Source organism: Carya illinoinensis, chromosome 4 (assembly GCF_018687715.1).
Source record: "Carya illinoinensis cultivar Pawnee chromosome 4, C.illinoinensisPawnee_v1, whole genome shotgun sequence".
NCBI lineage: Eukaryota > Viridiplantae > Streptophyta > Magnoliopsida > Fagales > Juglandaceae > Carya > Carya illinoinensis.
In genome coordinates, this window is record NC_056755.1 from 12,245,164 (window position 1) to 12,261,582 (window position 16,419).

The following is a 16,419-nucleotide window of genomic DNA, read 5'->3' on the forward strand; positions in this document are numbered from 1 at the left end:
CTTACTCTAATTAAAACAGATAAAGAAGTGGTAGCCTTAACAGAAGAAGAAACAAAACGAGCTACTGCCAAAGCACAGAGATGCCTTCTTCTTTTAATTTTGATGGAAAAGAATCTTAACAAGAACGCTTTTAAAGCATGACAAAAGTATGGAACCCCAAAGGGTTTATAAGTTTGAATGAGATAGGGCACCACAAATTTTTAGTGGAATTCCAAAAAGCAGTGGACATAGAACGTGTCATCAATGAAAGACCAAGAACTTTTGACAAAAACTTAGTCTGTATACAACCTTTTGACATCAATAATCCTCCTAGTGTGGTGAGTTTCTCTCATGAGCCTTTTTGGATTTAACTTCATAATTTGCCCTTAGCAGCTATGACATATAAAGGTGGGGAAAGAATTGGGTCATCTATAGGGGAAATCTTAATTATGGATGTGGATGAGGATGGGGTAGGGTGGGAAAAATACCTAAGAATCAGGGTTAACGTGGATACTATAAAACCTTTACCTTAAGGGAAACTGGTTAGAATAGAAGGAAAACAATGTTGACTTCAAATACGAAAGATTACCTTTATTTTATTTTCAGCGTGGCATAATTCAACATGTAAATGGGAGTTGTGCAATGGAAAGGAGTAGAACTAACACAAGAGGTGATCACAATATGGACAGTGATTAAGGGCTACAGCTATCACAATGATGGGCAATGGTGACAAAAGAATAGGGGCAAGGGAAATAAAAGTTAGCCTTAGGTTCAAAGAAATGAAAAGGGACAATATAGTAGGGGCCTTTTCACTTTATATTATGAGAAAATTCCTCAGGAGGAGGCAATCATGGTACCTTTTCTAAATCTTCAAGAAAACTATCATCACCAAATTGATCTAGCAGTTGGGGAAACAAATATCTCAATTGGAGTATAACAGACTAGTTGACCAACTTAAAAACTAGAAGAGAGCTGTATTGACTGAGAAAAAATTCACTAAAAAAGTTCAGGGAGATTTGAATACTAATCTCAGTAGTCAAGCTACTCAAACTATCAATTATCAACTCACTATCAGACACTTAGCTTGTTTATTTGAGATAGCATTCTCCCAACACAGTGGATTTATCACCAAAAAAACTGAGTTGGAAAAGAAATGTAAGATCTACTAATTTACAAAGACCAAATGAAATGGAGAGTGAAGAGATTGGAACAAATGATCCAAGTGGCAGAAAAAGAGAAAATGAGAAGTTAGACAGTAAATATAAGCAATGTTTAAATAAGAAATTCAAAAAAGGACTCAATCCTGAAAGGAGTATAACTAAGGAATCTATGGTGGAGGCTGCTCAACAGCCCCACTAGCAGCAATAAGATGCCTTACATGGAACTGTCGAGAGCTTGGAAACCCCCATACAGTTAGAGAGGTTCACTTCATGGTGATGCAAAAGTACCCATAAATCCTTTTCTTTATTGAAACAAAAAGCACAAGGGAAAGGATTGAAAGTATTAGAAACAAAATAGGATTTGACAAAAGTTTCACAGTGAATAGTAAGGGAGGTAGTGGAGGGTTGGCAATGATGTGGCATTCTAGTTTTGACATTGAGGTTAGCTCTCACACATACTCACGTATTTCAGTCAGAGTAACTGATCCACAAATTAGGAAGGTTTGGACACACAGGATTTTATGGCAATCTAGTAGTTGCTAAAAGGGAAGGAAACTAGCAATTGTTAAGGGTTTTAAAACCTTTAGATTACAAACCATGGTTATACATGGGAGATTTTAATGAAATCCTTCATCAACATGAAAAACATGGGGGAAATATCAGACATTTTGCTCAAATGGAGGATTTTAAATGAGAATTACAAGATAGTGACTTAAATGGCATGGGATATATTGGCAACAAACATACTTGGTTTAATAATAGAGAAGAGAGTGAATTTACTAAGGAGACGTTAGATAGAGTGCTTGCTAATACTGAATGTATTAATAGTTTTCAAGACATTACTGTAACCACTCTAGCAGCATGCTCTTCAAATCATAGTCCTTTCCTCACAAAACTGATCTCTCAGACGTATTTAGTAAGAAGAAAAGTCAGCATTTTCAGATATGAACTGAGTTTGAGCCTTAATAATGACTGTAAGGCAATGGTTAGTAGAGCATGGAATGGAAATAACAGCACTAGACACACAATAACAAAAGTCTTAAACAAACTAGACAGATGTAAAAGTCAGTTAATTAACTAAGTCAGTTAATTAACTGGAATAGAAGACAAAAGCACTTGTCCAAAGAAACAATTGAAAAACAGCTCAACAAAGTTAAACATCTACAAGAAAGGAACATAGGAGCTGACCAAGAGGAAATCAAGAAAATTCAAAGAAATGTGAATTTGAAATTGGAGCAAGAAGATTTAAAGTGGAAACACATATCAAAACAGAAATGGCTAAAAAATGGGCATCGAAATACCAAATATTTCCACATGTGTGATCATAGAAAGAAGAATAATTCTATACACAGTATTAATGATGGAAAGGGGCATATTCATACAAAACCATAGGCTATCAATCATATCTTTCAAGAATTTTTCACTAATATGTATGCTACTTCTCACCCATTAGGTCAGTAACAATGTGTGGAGGACATGCCAACTGATCATAGATGAGATGAACAATATGCTTTCAACAGAATTTGTGTTCTCAAAGGTAAAAGAAGCAATATTTAATATGAAACCCTTCGGTTCTCTTGGCCCTTATGGCTTTTCAACTGGATTCTTTCAACAGTACTGGGATACCATAGGCAAGGAGCTATGTGAAGCAGTAACAAAGGCTTTGAATACCAATAGGTGGGATAGTTCTATCAATAAGACTTTCATAGTCTTAATTCCAAAAACTAAAAATCCTTCAACTGTCACAGAATTTAGGCTCATTAGTTTGTGTAATGTGTTATACAAAGTAATGGCCAAAGTTCTTGCTAATAGATTGAAGACCATCATACCAAAAATCATCTCCCCAACTTAGAGTGCATTTGTCCCAAGGAGATTAATTGCTGATAATATAGTAGTTGCATTTGAAGCCTTGCATTCCATGTAGTGTAAGATGAAGGGAAAAACTGGATATATGGCTCTCAAGTTGGATATGAGCAAGACCTATGACAGGTTGAAGTGGAGTTTTCTTGAATCTATGATGGCAAGGATGGGCTTTAATAGGAGATGGATTGCCTTCATTCTCAATTGTGTTACTACAGTCTCATATTCTCTACTATTGAATGGAACGCCACAACTAGCTTTTAATCCAACTAGAGGTATTAGATAGGGTGACCCACTGTCACCCTATCTATTTACCTTGTGTTCTAAAGCTTTTAAGTTAAATGCTTAAAAAGGCAGAAGAAAAAAAAAATGATAACTAGAATACCACTAGGCAAAGGACAAGTTCATATAAATCATCTATTTTTTGCAAATGACAGTTTGTTATTTTGCAAAGCATCATATTTGGAATGAAGCGGGTTGCTTTATCTTATAAGTCAATATGAGATTGCATCAGGCCAGAGGTTAAATAAAGAAAAATCTTCTCTCTATTTTAGCAAAAACACAAAGTTACCTACACGGGATATCATCACAAGTATTGTAGGGGTCAGAATTACGAGCTCCAACGATAAATATCCTGGCCTCCCAGCTTTGATAGGCAGATCGAGGAGCAAGAATTTCAAAGCAATACTAGACAAAGTATGTGAGAAATTGAGCAATTGAAAGTTGAAGTTATTATCACAAGCATGAAAGGAAAGATTGATTAAGTCAGATATACAAGCCATTTCTACATATTCAATGGGAGTCTTTAAACTTCCTACGGGCTTGCTGAAATAGTTAAACAGCTTGATGAGAAGTTATTGGCAAGGTCAAGTAAACCAAGAGAGGAAGTTGAGTTGGATAAGTTGGTCTAAAATGAGAAAGTCTAAAGAGATAGGGGGACTTGATTTTAGAGAATTTGAAAACTTTAACCTAGCTTTGTTAGCAAAACAACGTTGGAGGATGATAAAAAAAATCCATATTCTCTGGCATCAAGAGTTTTAGGGGCAGAAATATTATCCTCATTCAGATTTTTTCAAAGCTAAACTTGAAAGCAACCCATCTTACATATGGAAAAGTTTATTAGCTGCCAGAGAACTACTTCAAGAAGGCACAATGTGGAGAATTGGAAATGGTAAATCTATCAGAATTTGGAAAGATTCTTGGTTGCCTTAACCTATATTATGTAAACCTCAATCTGGCTATAATATAATGGGGAAAAATGCTAAAGTGGAGGCTCTTATTCATCCATATATTAAAGAATGGAACACTTAGGTAATTCAAGCAGTTTTTAATAGCACAGAAGTTGGTCTTATAACTCAAGTCCCAATTAGTCAATCTGATCAGCAAGACAAGTTGATATGGAGAGGCAATGCAAAGGGAGAGTTTACAGTTAAAAGTGCTTATCACTTACAAAGGGAATTGCAAGAAAGGAAACAAGGCCAAACTTAAAAAAAGTTTACCCCTCGAGAAGAATTGACCAGAATGTGGAAGATGTCAATACCTCTAGCAACCAAGAATTTTTTGTGGAAAGCTTGTTCAAATATTTTGCCTACTAAGGTCAATTTATGCCAGAAGAAGATCCTGCAAGATTCAAGATGTCCTACGTGTCTCAGGGAACAAGAAACAACTGAACATATACTTTGGGAGTGTGTCTTTGCAACTGATATTCTAAGCCAAAGTTTAAGGACAGTTCAGAAAACAAATGTATCATATAACAGTTTTAAGGATCTCCTGCAGGACATGTTCAAGAAGCTCAAACAGCAAGAGATGATTGAACTAACTCTAATTCTCTGGAACATATGGTGGAGAATGAATGAATTTGTTTTTAAGAACACTCTTAATGATCCTAAGACTGTGTTGCACAAAGTGAAAAATATGCTGATAGAACTATCTAACACAAACTTAGAAGAGGATGCTTGGAATTTAACTGCAAACAATAGGAGGGTTACCTAGGAATGTCCACCTCAAGCTTATTGTAAAATAAAATGGAATGTGGCATTGACTCACAGTAGTGTAAAATAGGGATAGGAGTTGCAATAAGAGACAAGGAAGGAGATTTTTTTGGCAATTTTGAGAAAGAAACAAGTTGCATTTCCATATCCACTCCTAGTAGAGGCAACAACAGCACTTAAGGCAATCAGTTTTGGGATTGAACTAGGAATGAAGAAGACAATGTTAGAAGGTGACTCCAAGATTATTATCAATACTGTCGAAAAGAAGAAACAGGACGAAAATTGTTTTGGAATGATCATCTTAGACATTCAAGCAACCATGGCCAGATATGAGAATTGTTTTTGTAGTCACATATATCATGAAGGCAATTCAATTGCCCACAAGTTAGGGAATGATGCTTTAAGTGTAACAGATTGTATAGTTGACATAGAGGACCTTCCTAATTGTTTATTTCCTTTGTATAGCAAAGGCTTATTAATTAATGAGGTTTTTCCAATATATATATATATATATATTTGATATGTTACACATTTTAAAATTATTTTTTAATTAAGACCCTTTTGCGAATATCTTAGTTTGTGCAAAGTGATCTAATAACATTTGATAGAATTATAAGGCCAGTTTGGATAGTAAAAATATTTTATCTCATTTCATTAATACAATTTTCTCAAATTCCTACCTAATATATAATAAACAATTCAAAATTTTCAAATCTCAAAACAATAATAATATTAAAAAAATAATATTTTAATAATATTTTATTCAACTTTCAATTTATATTTAAAACTATATCATCTCATATCATTATCCAAACCGTACATACTTGTCTCTGTGATGGATTAATAATGAAACTTAAAATACTAGAAAATTTAAAAGAATTCAACCAGAGAGAAAAAGTATGGAAAAATCTAAGAAAACACTGAATTAGTAGGAAAAAAATCTACGAATTTATATGAAAAATACACAATTTCGCATTAATATGATTAATTCCAAAAGCCGGACTTTAATAACTTAAAAAAAATTAGATTTTATAGATATTTTTTCAGTAAAATCAAAATCCTACTTATTATATAAAATTAAAAAATATATATATTTTTTTCTAAGCAAGCAGATTCATAGATAAATTGAGGATTACATGATAAAAGATTCAATGAGGTGAGAGTCCCCAACAATCATCCCAAAACAAACAAATACAATACTAGTGAAAATATAAAAGATGGATCTAGGGTAAAAAACTGGTTCTCACCCATTTCCCAGTAAGGGGAATCCGCTTGAAATAGTTTTAGAATAGTATGATAAATAGACTATTAAACTACGACTAAAAAGTTGCAGTGAGATGGTGTGTGCTACAGCTTGTTTGTCTAAACTGGCTGTAGGAGTCTTCCATAACCACTTTATCTTGATTATCGGTTAGGGAAAGTAGAAACATAGAAACGTAGCAACTGGAGGACGTGTCCATGCGCTGACATAGGACCTTCACTGATTGTGGTGGCGCGTGTGGTCCACACTAGGAAAAAATGCAGTGGTCAGATCTGAAGCACTGATTCTAGTGGTGCTGCGCATGACGTCCGTGTGTGAAACTCACGTGCTGCCCTTTTAAGTAGGTTTCTTTGACTGTTCGATAGATCAGTAGCTGGAGTGCTGGTTGTAGGAGGTTGGTACACAGTAGATTGGTGCTTTTTAGTGCTATGGATGGAAAATAAGGAAATAAGTTAAAAAAATACTAATAGATGTTATAAACTGAATGAGAAAAGAGAGAGTTTCGAAGATAGAGAGAGAATGATAGAGAGCCATTCTTATTGATTTATATTCTGAACTTAGAAACACCCATATATATAGGGGTATAAAAGTCTTAATTGACGACTACGACTTGGTCAATTACGATGACTAAATGTGGTCAAACAATATAACATGGTTTAAAACACTTCCCCTTTGGATGACCATATTTAAAGAATATGCCTCGTTAAAACCTTGCCAAGGAAAAACCCTGTGGGAAAAAACCAATGGCAAAGGAAAAAGAGTATAGTATTCATGTGTATCGCCGAGTGCTTTAGGATTGCCTCATTAAAACCTTGCAAAGGAAAACCCAGTGGGATAAAACCTTAGCGAAGGAAAAAGAGTACAATCAGCACAAGTCTTCAAGACATTACTTCCCCTGAAAAGTGCATGATAACAGGTCTTCAAACCTCCGCATTCCAATGTTCTGCATAATCTTCTTAAACGTTGCAGTTGGTAGTGCTTTAGTGAATAAATCTTCCAGATTTTTATTTGACCGTACCTTCTTGATATCAATTTCAACTTTCTTCTCATGAATTGCAATGATCTTCTTGTGTGTATTTGAAAGATAACTCGCATCTGTACATTCAACTAACTGTGGACTTAATCCATGTTGATAAAATAATCACAACTGGATCTTTCTGCTCATCACTACTCTTCTGGAGTTGTACTCTTCTGGAGTTCTTGTAAATAACACAGTTAGTGGAGAATTCATCAACATTAAACCGCTAACCTCATTTTTTAATAAAAACGGTGGCTAGCCTTTTAAGATCAGACAAGCATCGCAGATTTTCAACTCTTCTGTAGGTGTCAGGCGTGCTGTCAGACGCCGCAGAGCTATGAAGCTATATTCCATCTCTTTTCTCTTGCTTCACGAGAGATGCTGTATCATAATTTTCTCTATAAAAGAGATATTCAGCTCATCTTCATTCGCATCTCATCTTCTTCACTTTTCTGTAATCATACTGCAGTTTTACTCTGCAATCTCTTTCTGCATTCTTATCCTGCAATTTCTCTCTGCAATGGCTCAACAATCTTCTCAGGGTCAATATATGAGGTATTCTGCACCTCGTTCATCAGCTGTTCCTGCTTCTACCACAGGTGCTATCATGCAATATAATGATCTGACTCGTAGGTCAGATAATGAAGTTATCTATGAGCTTGTGAGTCTCGGTACCCGATACTCATAATTCATTGTCGCATTTTCTCAATGACTGCAATCCAGGACTTGTGGAGTTGACAATCTCCACGAGAATATTGCTATACTTCAGCGACTTCTTCTGGAGTCCAACATGAAGATAGAATCAATAAAGAAAGAGAATAGGAATTTAAAATCCTTGCTTAAATCTTCTTTTCGATTGCCCACCCCTTTAGATAGGGATGCCATGCAGATTCTTGAATAACAAGAGCGTTTGAAGAATGAGGCAAAGTATCTCAAATTTTTGTAATTCTTGCTTCAAGATAATAAAATAATATTTCATAAATATTCATATTTGTGTTTCTATCTTCTGGTAGATATTCTGTGTGCTTCATTTTATTTCTTCTTTAATAATGCACACTTCATATCAAACCCATAATATGAATCTGAAATACTAATTATATTAAAAGATGGTATTTCATGACTAATAACATCATCCATCTTCCCCTTGAAGCCGCAAGGGTTTTAGATTTGTATTTCAAATATGTGCAGTTTTCATGAGCTCTTCTGGAGCCTCAATGAAATTTAAATCATATATATAAACTGCAATAATAGCTTGTTTCCATTTGCATTTGGATTGCTTTAGATCATATAAGGATCTTTGAAACTTGATAGAATACATATTTCCAGATGTATTCATATTAGAAGCTTCAGACATTTTCTATCCTTCAGGGATTTTCATATATATATATATATCATGATCCAATGATCCATATAAATATGCAGTTAATCATGCATATCCAAACTTTCGGTAACTTTCAAGCTAATAAAAATCTCAATATGATTTCAACCACTTTAAAATCATATCAATATTGTTTCTTTGAGAAACTAACTTGTGATTTCTACATCACATTTTCATATTAAAAGCTTCAGGCTTTTTATATCATGTATATAAATATCTACGGATATTTAACAAAAATCACCTCTTTACGTGTTTGGACTTCAAATCCATATTTATCACATTTTACTTAGTGATATCAATTCTGCAGGAATTGAGAAACTGACTCGTGATTTATATATCACATTTTTATTTCCTTTCCATAAATACCCACTGACATTCAACAAGCATCACCTCTTTAGGTGTTTGGACTATAAGTCCCGATGCATCATATTTTACTAGTGAATCAATTCTGCAGGAATTGTTTCTTTCAAAATTGGCCAATATTTTACGTCGTATTCTTCGAAGATTCTTGATTCACTTTCATCATTACTTCAGGTAATGTCAATTGCCATCTCATATGGAAATACGTTGTCGACAACGATTTTATTTCTATCCATAATTTCTCCATTATTCATGAAATGTAACGAGATCTCGTTATTTTCAGGTACCTGTCCCTCTTCAAGGGAAGATATTTTCATGAAAAACCTCTCCAGGAGGCACTCTCCAGGAGATTTGTACTCTTCAAGAGTTTATATAGGAGAATTTTATACAGAAAATCTGGATGGACTTTATTGCTTGTTTTGTGGGTATGGCCTCTTCAGGAGCACCAAATTATTTGTGCTTTTCTCTTTTGAGATGCTCTATCTTTTGTATCAATACGTCTCAAATGCCTTTAGACATGTCTTATGTTCATTAGACTGCTGAATTTCTTAATTGTTCTTCAAGGACTTCAGTCCTCGCTGAGATTTTAGCAGCTAGAATATGAGACATTTTTATCTTATTGCATCCATAATTTAATTATCATCTGAACTTCTGGTTCACTTATGATAATCAAGATAACGTTGAATTATTTCATCTTATTTGCTTCAAGCAAATTTTTCTTTCCACTTCTGGTGGTAAGACTTTATAGTAAAAGAATCTTCTGGTTCTTTTATGGACGTCCATATGAAAATCATTCGACTTATCGTAATTGATTTTGGATGATCAAGATAACCATAAATGATACAAATATTTTGAATCATATCACCTTTTGATGCATCATAATATTTGATTCAATAATTGTATAATATCATCTCAAAGAGAAAGCTTACAGCTTTTCCAATACGAGCTTCTGGCCCGAAAAGATATTCATTATCACGTCCAATCTCTTAGTTTCTTTAAATGAAACGCATCATTCTTTTCACTTCAGGGAATAGAATGATATAAATTCATTATCATTCACTTCAGGGAATGATGTAGAACTAGTAGGACGTGACTAATGATTTCTTATCAAAAACTCATTATTTTGCTCAGTCACTGAAAGACCAGATATAAATTTAGAATATATTGTGAACGTTTGCATTTCATATTGCTACTTCAGGAGCATACTCGATATTGCTATTTCAGGAGCACATTCGAGACGTTCATTCAAATATATATTCTTTCCATAATTTCAATTATGCAACTTCAGGTGCATAAATCATAATGAGCTTTTGGTACAAGTATCACTTATTTAAACTACAAGATACTCAATAAAATTATTAATTTAGGGCGATCCTTCAGGAATGCTCAATTTCCATTCTAAGATAAATCATATCATCAATAATTCATAATAAGTATAAATAAATAAAACTTGTATATAAACTATGTGAATAAACATAGAATTTATCAAGTAATAATAATGAATATAATCATTAATATTCATCTCAGTAATAATATATTAAAAACTTACTTGAAGTTGAAGACTACTATCTTCAGTATCATCAGAACTTTCGTGTATTGTGAAAATTACTGAGATCGAAAAAGATCACGAAGCATGACTCCTGTCAGAAAACTAATAGAAACTATTAGTCAAACATGTTATGCCAATTAAAAAAATTGTCGTTGATTGAACTCATCCTTCATCTCCTCGAGAATAAACTGGATTCAATATCGTATTTAGTATACAGAGGAAGGCTTCATGTAGTAATTCCAAAAATAAGTGGACTCCGTATAATACCAAAAGCAAGTTGGCTCCTTTTTCAAACTTCTTCAAAGATGCTTCCTTTCACAGCCATTATTTTGGACTTGAGAGAATTCATGACCCAAATTCTTTTCCTGATAGAAACCAGCTCACCTCACATAATCACGAGGGCCTTTTTACGTGTGTTACCAACTCCACTTTTGGTTCTAAAGTTTTCAAGAAAAATCTAATTTATCCAGCTAGCCGCCTGCTAAAAAGCTTTTACACCCTGCATTTGTCAAGATAATAATATTATAAGAGAGAAAAATAAAACGAAGTAGGTAGCCGTTCTGAGTCCTTCGTGGAAGTCATAATAGGCGGCTTCTTCCAGCAACCCTTTATGACTTTTATCATTTAAAAATTTATTTATTTATTTATTTTTCATCAACAAACGCCCCATTTGCTGACTTTTTCTTTTTCTTTGTCCAAATGCTGCCGACAAACCTCTACTGTCAAAATTGACAAAACTCATGAACCAAGAATCATGCCGGAGTTTCTTGATTGAACGCTATGGTGATCTGCATACTTTTTTTTTTTTTTTCTTTAGCTGGAGTCCGTTCATGTCGTGTTCCTTCACGATGTGATTCTTGAAGGGAATTTGAGTCGACGAGGGGCTGAGCAAATTCCTCCTTGGAAGATGGTTTACTTCCTGCAAAACCTCAAGACCCACCCCGTTGTTCTCGTCAATGAGCCTCTTCGCTAAAAATAGAAAACAAGATCTTTGGTTCTCCATCTTGAGGTCGCCGGACGGAATGTGAGAAGAGCCTCGTCGATGTTGCCAGATTCAGAAGAAACGACACGGTCAACTGTCAGCAGAATGCGTCGTGGAGAACTTCTAGACGCTGCTCCTGCCGTTCATGAACTGAACGTTGGATTCCGGTGGGACCCATGACCTGCAGGTGATGAGTAAGCCGCTTCTGCTCTCCAAATCCCATAGGAATTTCCCATACAGGAGAAAACAAGGGCCGCTGATACGCCGAGGAAGCCGAAGAATGTTGCCGTTTCATCGCCACTGAAATTAGACATTCTCGATCGTGGATTTGCAACGACGTCGTTCGGTGATCTGAAAATCTCGTGGTTCCTAGAGGTTGAGGGCATAGTGTGAGGCTGGTTTCACAGATCCGTTCTATTGACCTCAGCTGGAAATCATCTTCATCAGCAGGCTGACAGCAGCTTCCTCAGGTCCGAGTTGGTATGCACCTCGGTCAGCTCCAAGTCATAAATATCGTAATCCAGATAGTTTGCCATGGCTGCGATCGTCAGCAGATCGATTCGGTAGGAAGAAAGGAGGTGCAGTCGAGGTAGTATTGGATGGGTCAAAACCGATCGGCAGATCTGATCGGTCAGTGCACGGGTTCCATCACAACGGGAAAATCTGCGCATAGCTAGATTTACTTTGAATCAATTGCAGATGCATAATTCAATAGGATAAAGTTTTCTCCCTCTCCGTGTTCAATATATATTTCGGCTTGCAGTTTCACCTCCAACTTCCACTTTTTCCGAGGAAGAAAATGGAGTTGGGAGAGAGGAGGAAAATCACGAGAATCGTGCTGATAACGTGTTATAAACTGAATGAGAAAAGAGAGAGTTTCGAAGATAGAGAGAGAATGATAGAGAGCCATTCTTATTGATTTATATTCTGAACTTAGAAACACCCACATATATAGGGGTATAAAAGTCTTAATTGACGACTACAACTTGGTCAATTACGACGACTAAATGTGGTCATACAATATAACATGGTTTACAACAATAGATAAATTCTTATATTAGCCAAATTGGAGGAGAAATGGAGGAGCTGAAACTACTGACAAAGGAAATGGAAGGAAGTTGATGTTGGATACTGAGTAAAGAGAAAAGGATTCAGAAGAGAAAACGACCTCCTACATTGACCAAAATACATGATTAAGCAAGGCGGAAAAATTATTTCTCAAGAAAAACGAGCTACAAATAAAGGTTCGAAATAAGAAGGGAAAAATGGTTCAGTCCGCGGTGGAAAATTGTCGTATTTTTCTCAAGAAAATCAAATATTATAAAAATTAAAATTAAAAAAAATTAGGGAAGAGAGAGAGAGAGAGAAAAGTAAGAAGGAAAAAGCAAATATTGAGGCCTTATCCAGAAAGGATGTTGAGCCTCCAGACAGAACGTAGCTAGAAAGAACAAGATGTTGAGCCTCCCAATTGCTTCCTCTTCGTCGATCAGCTTCTCTTCGCAACCTCGTTTTCCAATCTTCAAATCCTCCTTCAATGGTGCTAAAATCCAGCACATTAGCACCATTCGCGTGCCTCCTCAGACGGCATCGTTCCGAAACCCTTCATCCTCGGTAGTGATGATGGCGAAGCGAGAGGAGGAAATGAATGAAATTAGGGCCAAGACCACGGAAGAAATCAACGAAGAAGTGGTCGACCTCAAGGGAGAGCTCCTCATGCTTCGCCTGCAGAAGTCCGCCCGCAACGAGTTCAAGTCCAGCGAGTTCCGTCGCATGCGCAAAAGGGTACTTTCCCTTTCGTCCCCGTCTTATTTCCTCTCAACGGTGACTGGATTTTTTGGTTTGAGTTTGCCTTGTTGAAATTTTAAAACCTTTTTTTTTTGTTCTTTTTTCAAAATAAGGTTCTTTTTGGCTCTATAGGTGTGGTTTCCCGTAAATCGAAGTTTTTAGCGATGAACAAATTCGCTAATTGAGAAGAGATGGGCAATTATATTTTTATGGGACTTTCGTAATCTTCTAACTATCAGATGCATACACCAGGGTAAAAATGCTGTTGTGCAAGAACGAGATGACTCGACTTATTATAGATTGATGCTTTTTGGTGAAAGATGATATTGGCTTTCGATATTGCGGGAAATGTGGTGTTTGTTACTTTACTTCACTGATCTTAGGAGACTTTGATATCAGTAATAATATGGTTTATGGCATGTAGGAGGAATCGCCTAGATTAAGCTCTGATGAATGAGCTGAAAATGTTCTTTTATGTCAAAAAGAGAATTAATTAGGTTCTGGATTCTTAGTTAGTTTGAGTGTAATTAGTCGACAATATTAGGTTGTGGGGGCAGGATTTGGGAGTGAATAATCGGTAATAACCCCAAGTTTGATAGGATAACTTGGACTGTTTTACTTTTGAATGTTTCTAGTTCACATTGTGAAAAGAAAAACAAAAGGAGTTGTGATTGGCTGAAAAAGCTTTAGCGATGCATTATGGCTTCATATAGTTGTAATGAACATTTTTACTCTCACAGGTAGGTTAAAATTCGTGGGTCATCTGTTGCAGGTTAAATTATGCAATTCTTGAAGCTTCAGTTTTCTGTTTGAATCTGTCTCTTGGCCACTTCATGGTGGGATCAGTTAATTTTGTTGATGCACTATTAATGTGATAGGTCTTATATGCGATCTCTATAATATCTTTGCATGGTGAAGTCTTATGGCATGGGTTCAAATCCTAACAGTTGACCATACATCTGTGTACATGTATATATTGGGAATTTCATTGGGAGGTGAGGACTAGTTAGTGAATGAGATTGGTATTATGTGAATATATTACCAAGAGAATGGTAGTGAGTCATCTGGATGTGTAATGACTCCTCTAATCATGCATATGTTACAGGTGGGCGAATGTTTGATTTACTCTTGCAGATAAGTTCATGTGTATATAATCTGAACATTTAAGCAGGTGTACAATGTTTTTAATGGATAAAAAGCATGCCTTCGCACTTATGTAAGGAAACCTGATGTGATAGTAGACCCAATAGTATGTTTTACTTAAACCTTGCAAACCTTCATGCTAGTTTGTAGGGGGGGTGTTGTTGATTTGAGATCATCCAACTCAGCTGCAGCTTGTTGATTGAATAAGCTTTCCTCTTAGAGAATGGTTTCTGCGCCTGCCTGTGAAATTCTAAATGTTGTTTTCTGGACTTAACTCTATGCTTGCTAATTACCTTTTTAAGTTTTGTATTATGCTGATATGGTGGCTGGCATCAATAATAGATTGCTCGTATGCTTACTATTAAACGGGAAAGAGAGATTGAGGAGGGAATTAACAAGAGGCTATCAAGAAAGTTGGACCGGAAATGGAAGAAAAGCATTGTTGTCAGACCGCCTCCGTCCTTGAAGAAGTTGCAAGAGGAAGAAGCAGCAGCAGAAGCTGAGAAATCTGCTTGAGCTTGTAGCATCGCAAGGGATACGATTTCCTTTCAGTGCTGCAATATTTTTCTTTTCCTCATTAGTTTTTTGTATAATTGTCATATTCTTCATAGTACAATGTACTAATGTGTTTCCTCCAACCACCCTCAACTTTTAGTGTTTTTTTTTTTTTTTTTTTTTTAATATAGAAATTTGGGTAGTTTCATTGTTTATCTGTTTGGCACATAGGAATCATGGGAAGTAAGCTTGACCTGTTACCTTGTATACGGCCTCGTCCTTCTTCCTTGTAGCCTCGTCCTTCTTAGTTCCCTTTCCCCCTCGTTGTTGAGGCATTTTCCCTTACTATAATGGCTGCATAATAGTTCACGCAGGCCAAGTGATTAGGAGTGACAAGTTAAACAATCCTCCTATCATATGTCGTGTGAAATAAATGGTAAAGTTACTGGCTTCAACTATATATTTGAGATTAGGAAGCAAGAACATAAAAAGTCGATCAAGATCTGCTGCCCGGTATTTGCCTCTTATTCAAGTATCTCTTAATCTGATCTTTCCCACTACTTTCTGGTGCTGACTAGGATAGAAAAGCATGCATGCCCCATTATAGTCAATTGGATGACTCTTGAATCGACTATTTTTGGCCTTGTGGATGGGAATCTTGCCAGTTTGTTTTGAGAGTTCTAATTAAAGAAGTAGATGTTGGAAATCGATCATGGTAGACCTGGATTCGATCAAAGGTAAATTTATTTACAGATGCGATCTGGTTTCAATGAAATTGGCAAAAAAAAAAAAAAAAAAAAAAGCACAGACACTCATCAGTTAGGTGGGAAAACTATATTCGTAGTCAAATTTGGGCACCCCTTGCACACCCGGTGTTGATATGGAATGAGTTTAATGAAGTGGTGCGGATTGCTTTTAGTGGGAGACAAAATTGAAGACCAAATTAAAACCGGGGGTTTCCACCCTTCCCCTTCTTCCCCAACCCTTCTCCTCCTTCCCCATTCCCTCATAAGCTCATTCTTCCTTCACCCCATGGCACTCCCCCTCAGATTCCCAAGGTAACATAGTTCCTTTGTTGCACCTTTTATACTCAATACACTGCACGCTGCACCACTACGCCCTATTTCACCTTGCATGGCACAGATACCAATTGAGAGAAACCCACAGTTCCTATCGAGCTGAAAGCAGGAAAATTAAAACGAAGTAAAGAGAAAGAGGGAGAATTGATCACTTCCGGCAAGGGGCAGGAGAACAAGCCTCCAAATATTGCTTAAAAAAATTGTATTTGTGCTTCGTGTTTTGCCATACGACATCTACACCCTTTTGTACCAGGACTTATAGCCTACAACATATATTAGTTATGAAAATATGAAATTGCTAAAAAAAAAAAAAAGAGGAGAAAAGGGAGTGAAAACATGCAAAACAGGCATGTTAAAGAAAAGAATACAAAGAAAAAAA

General features: G+C 35.9%; 1 protein-coding gene across 1 annotated transcript; it reads left to right on the forward strand.

Moving 5' to 3' along the window:
• Positions 1-12,931: 12,931 nt before the first annotated feature.
• Positions 12,932-15,104, forward strand: LOC122308296 (50S ribosomal protein L29, chloroplastic). Its single transcript, XM_043121543.1, has 2 exons — positions 12,932-13,320; positions 14,809-15,104. Exons 1-2 carry the CDS (start codon positions 12,991-12,993, stop codon positions 14,980-14,982), a joined length of 504 nt encoding a protein of 167 aa, XP_042977477.1. The 5' UTR covers positions 12,932-12,990; the 3' UTR covers positions 14,983-15,104.
• Positions 15,105-16,419: the final 1,315 nt, after the last annotated feature.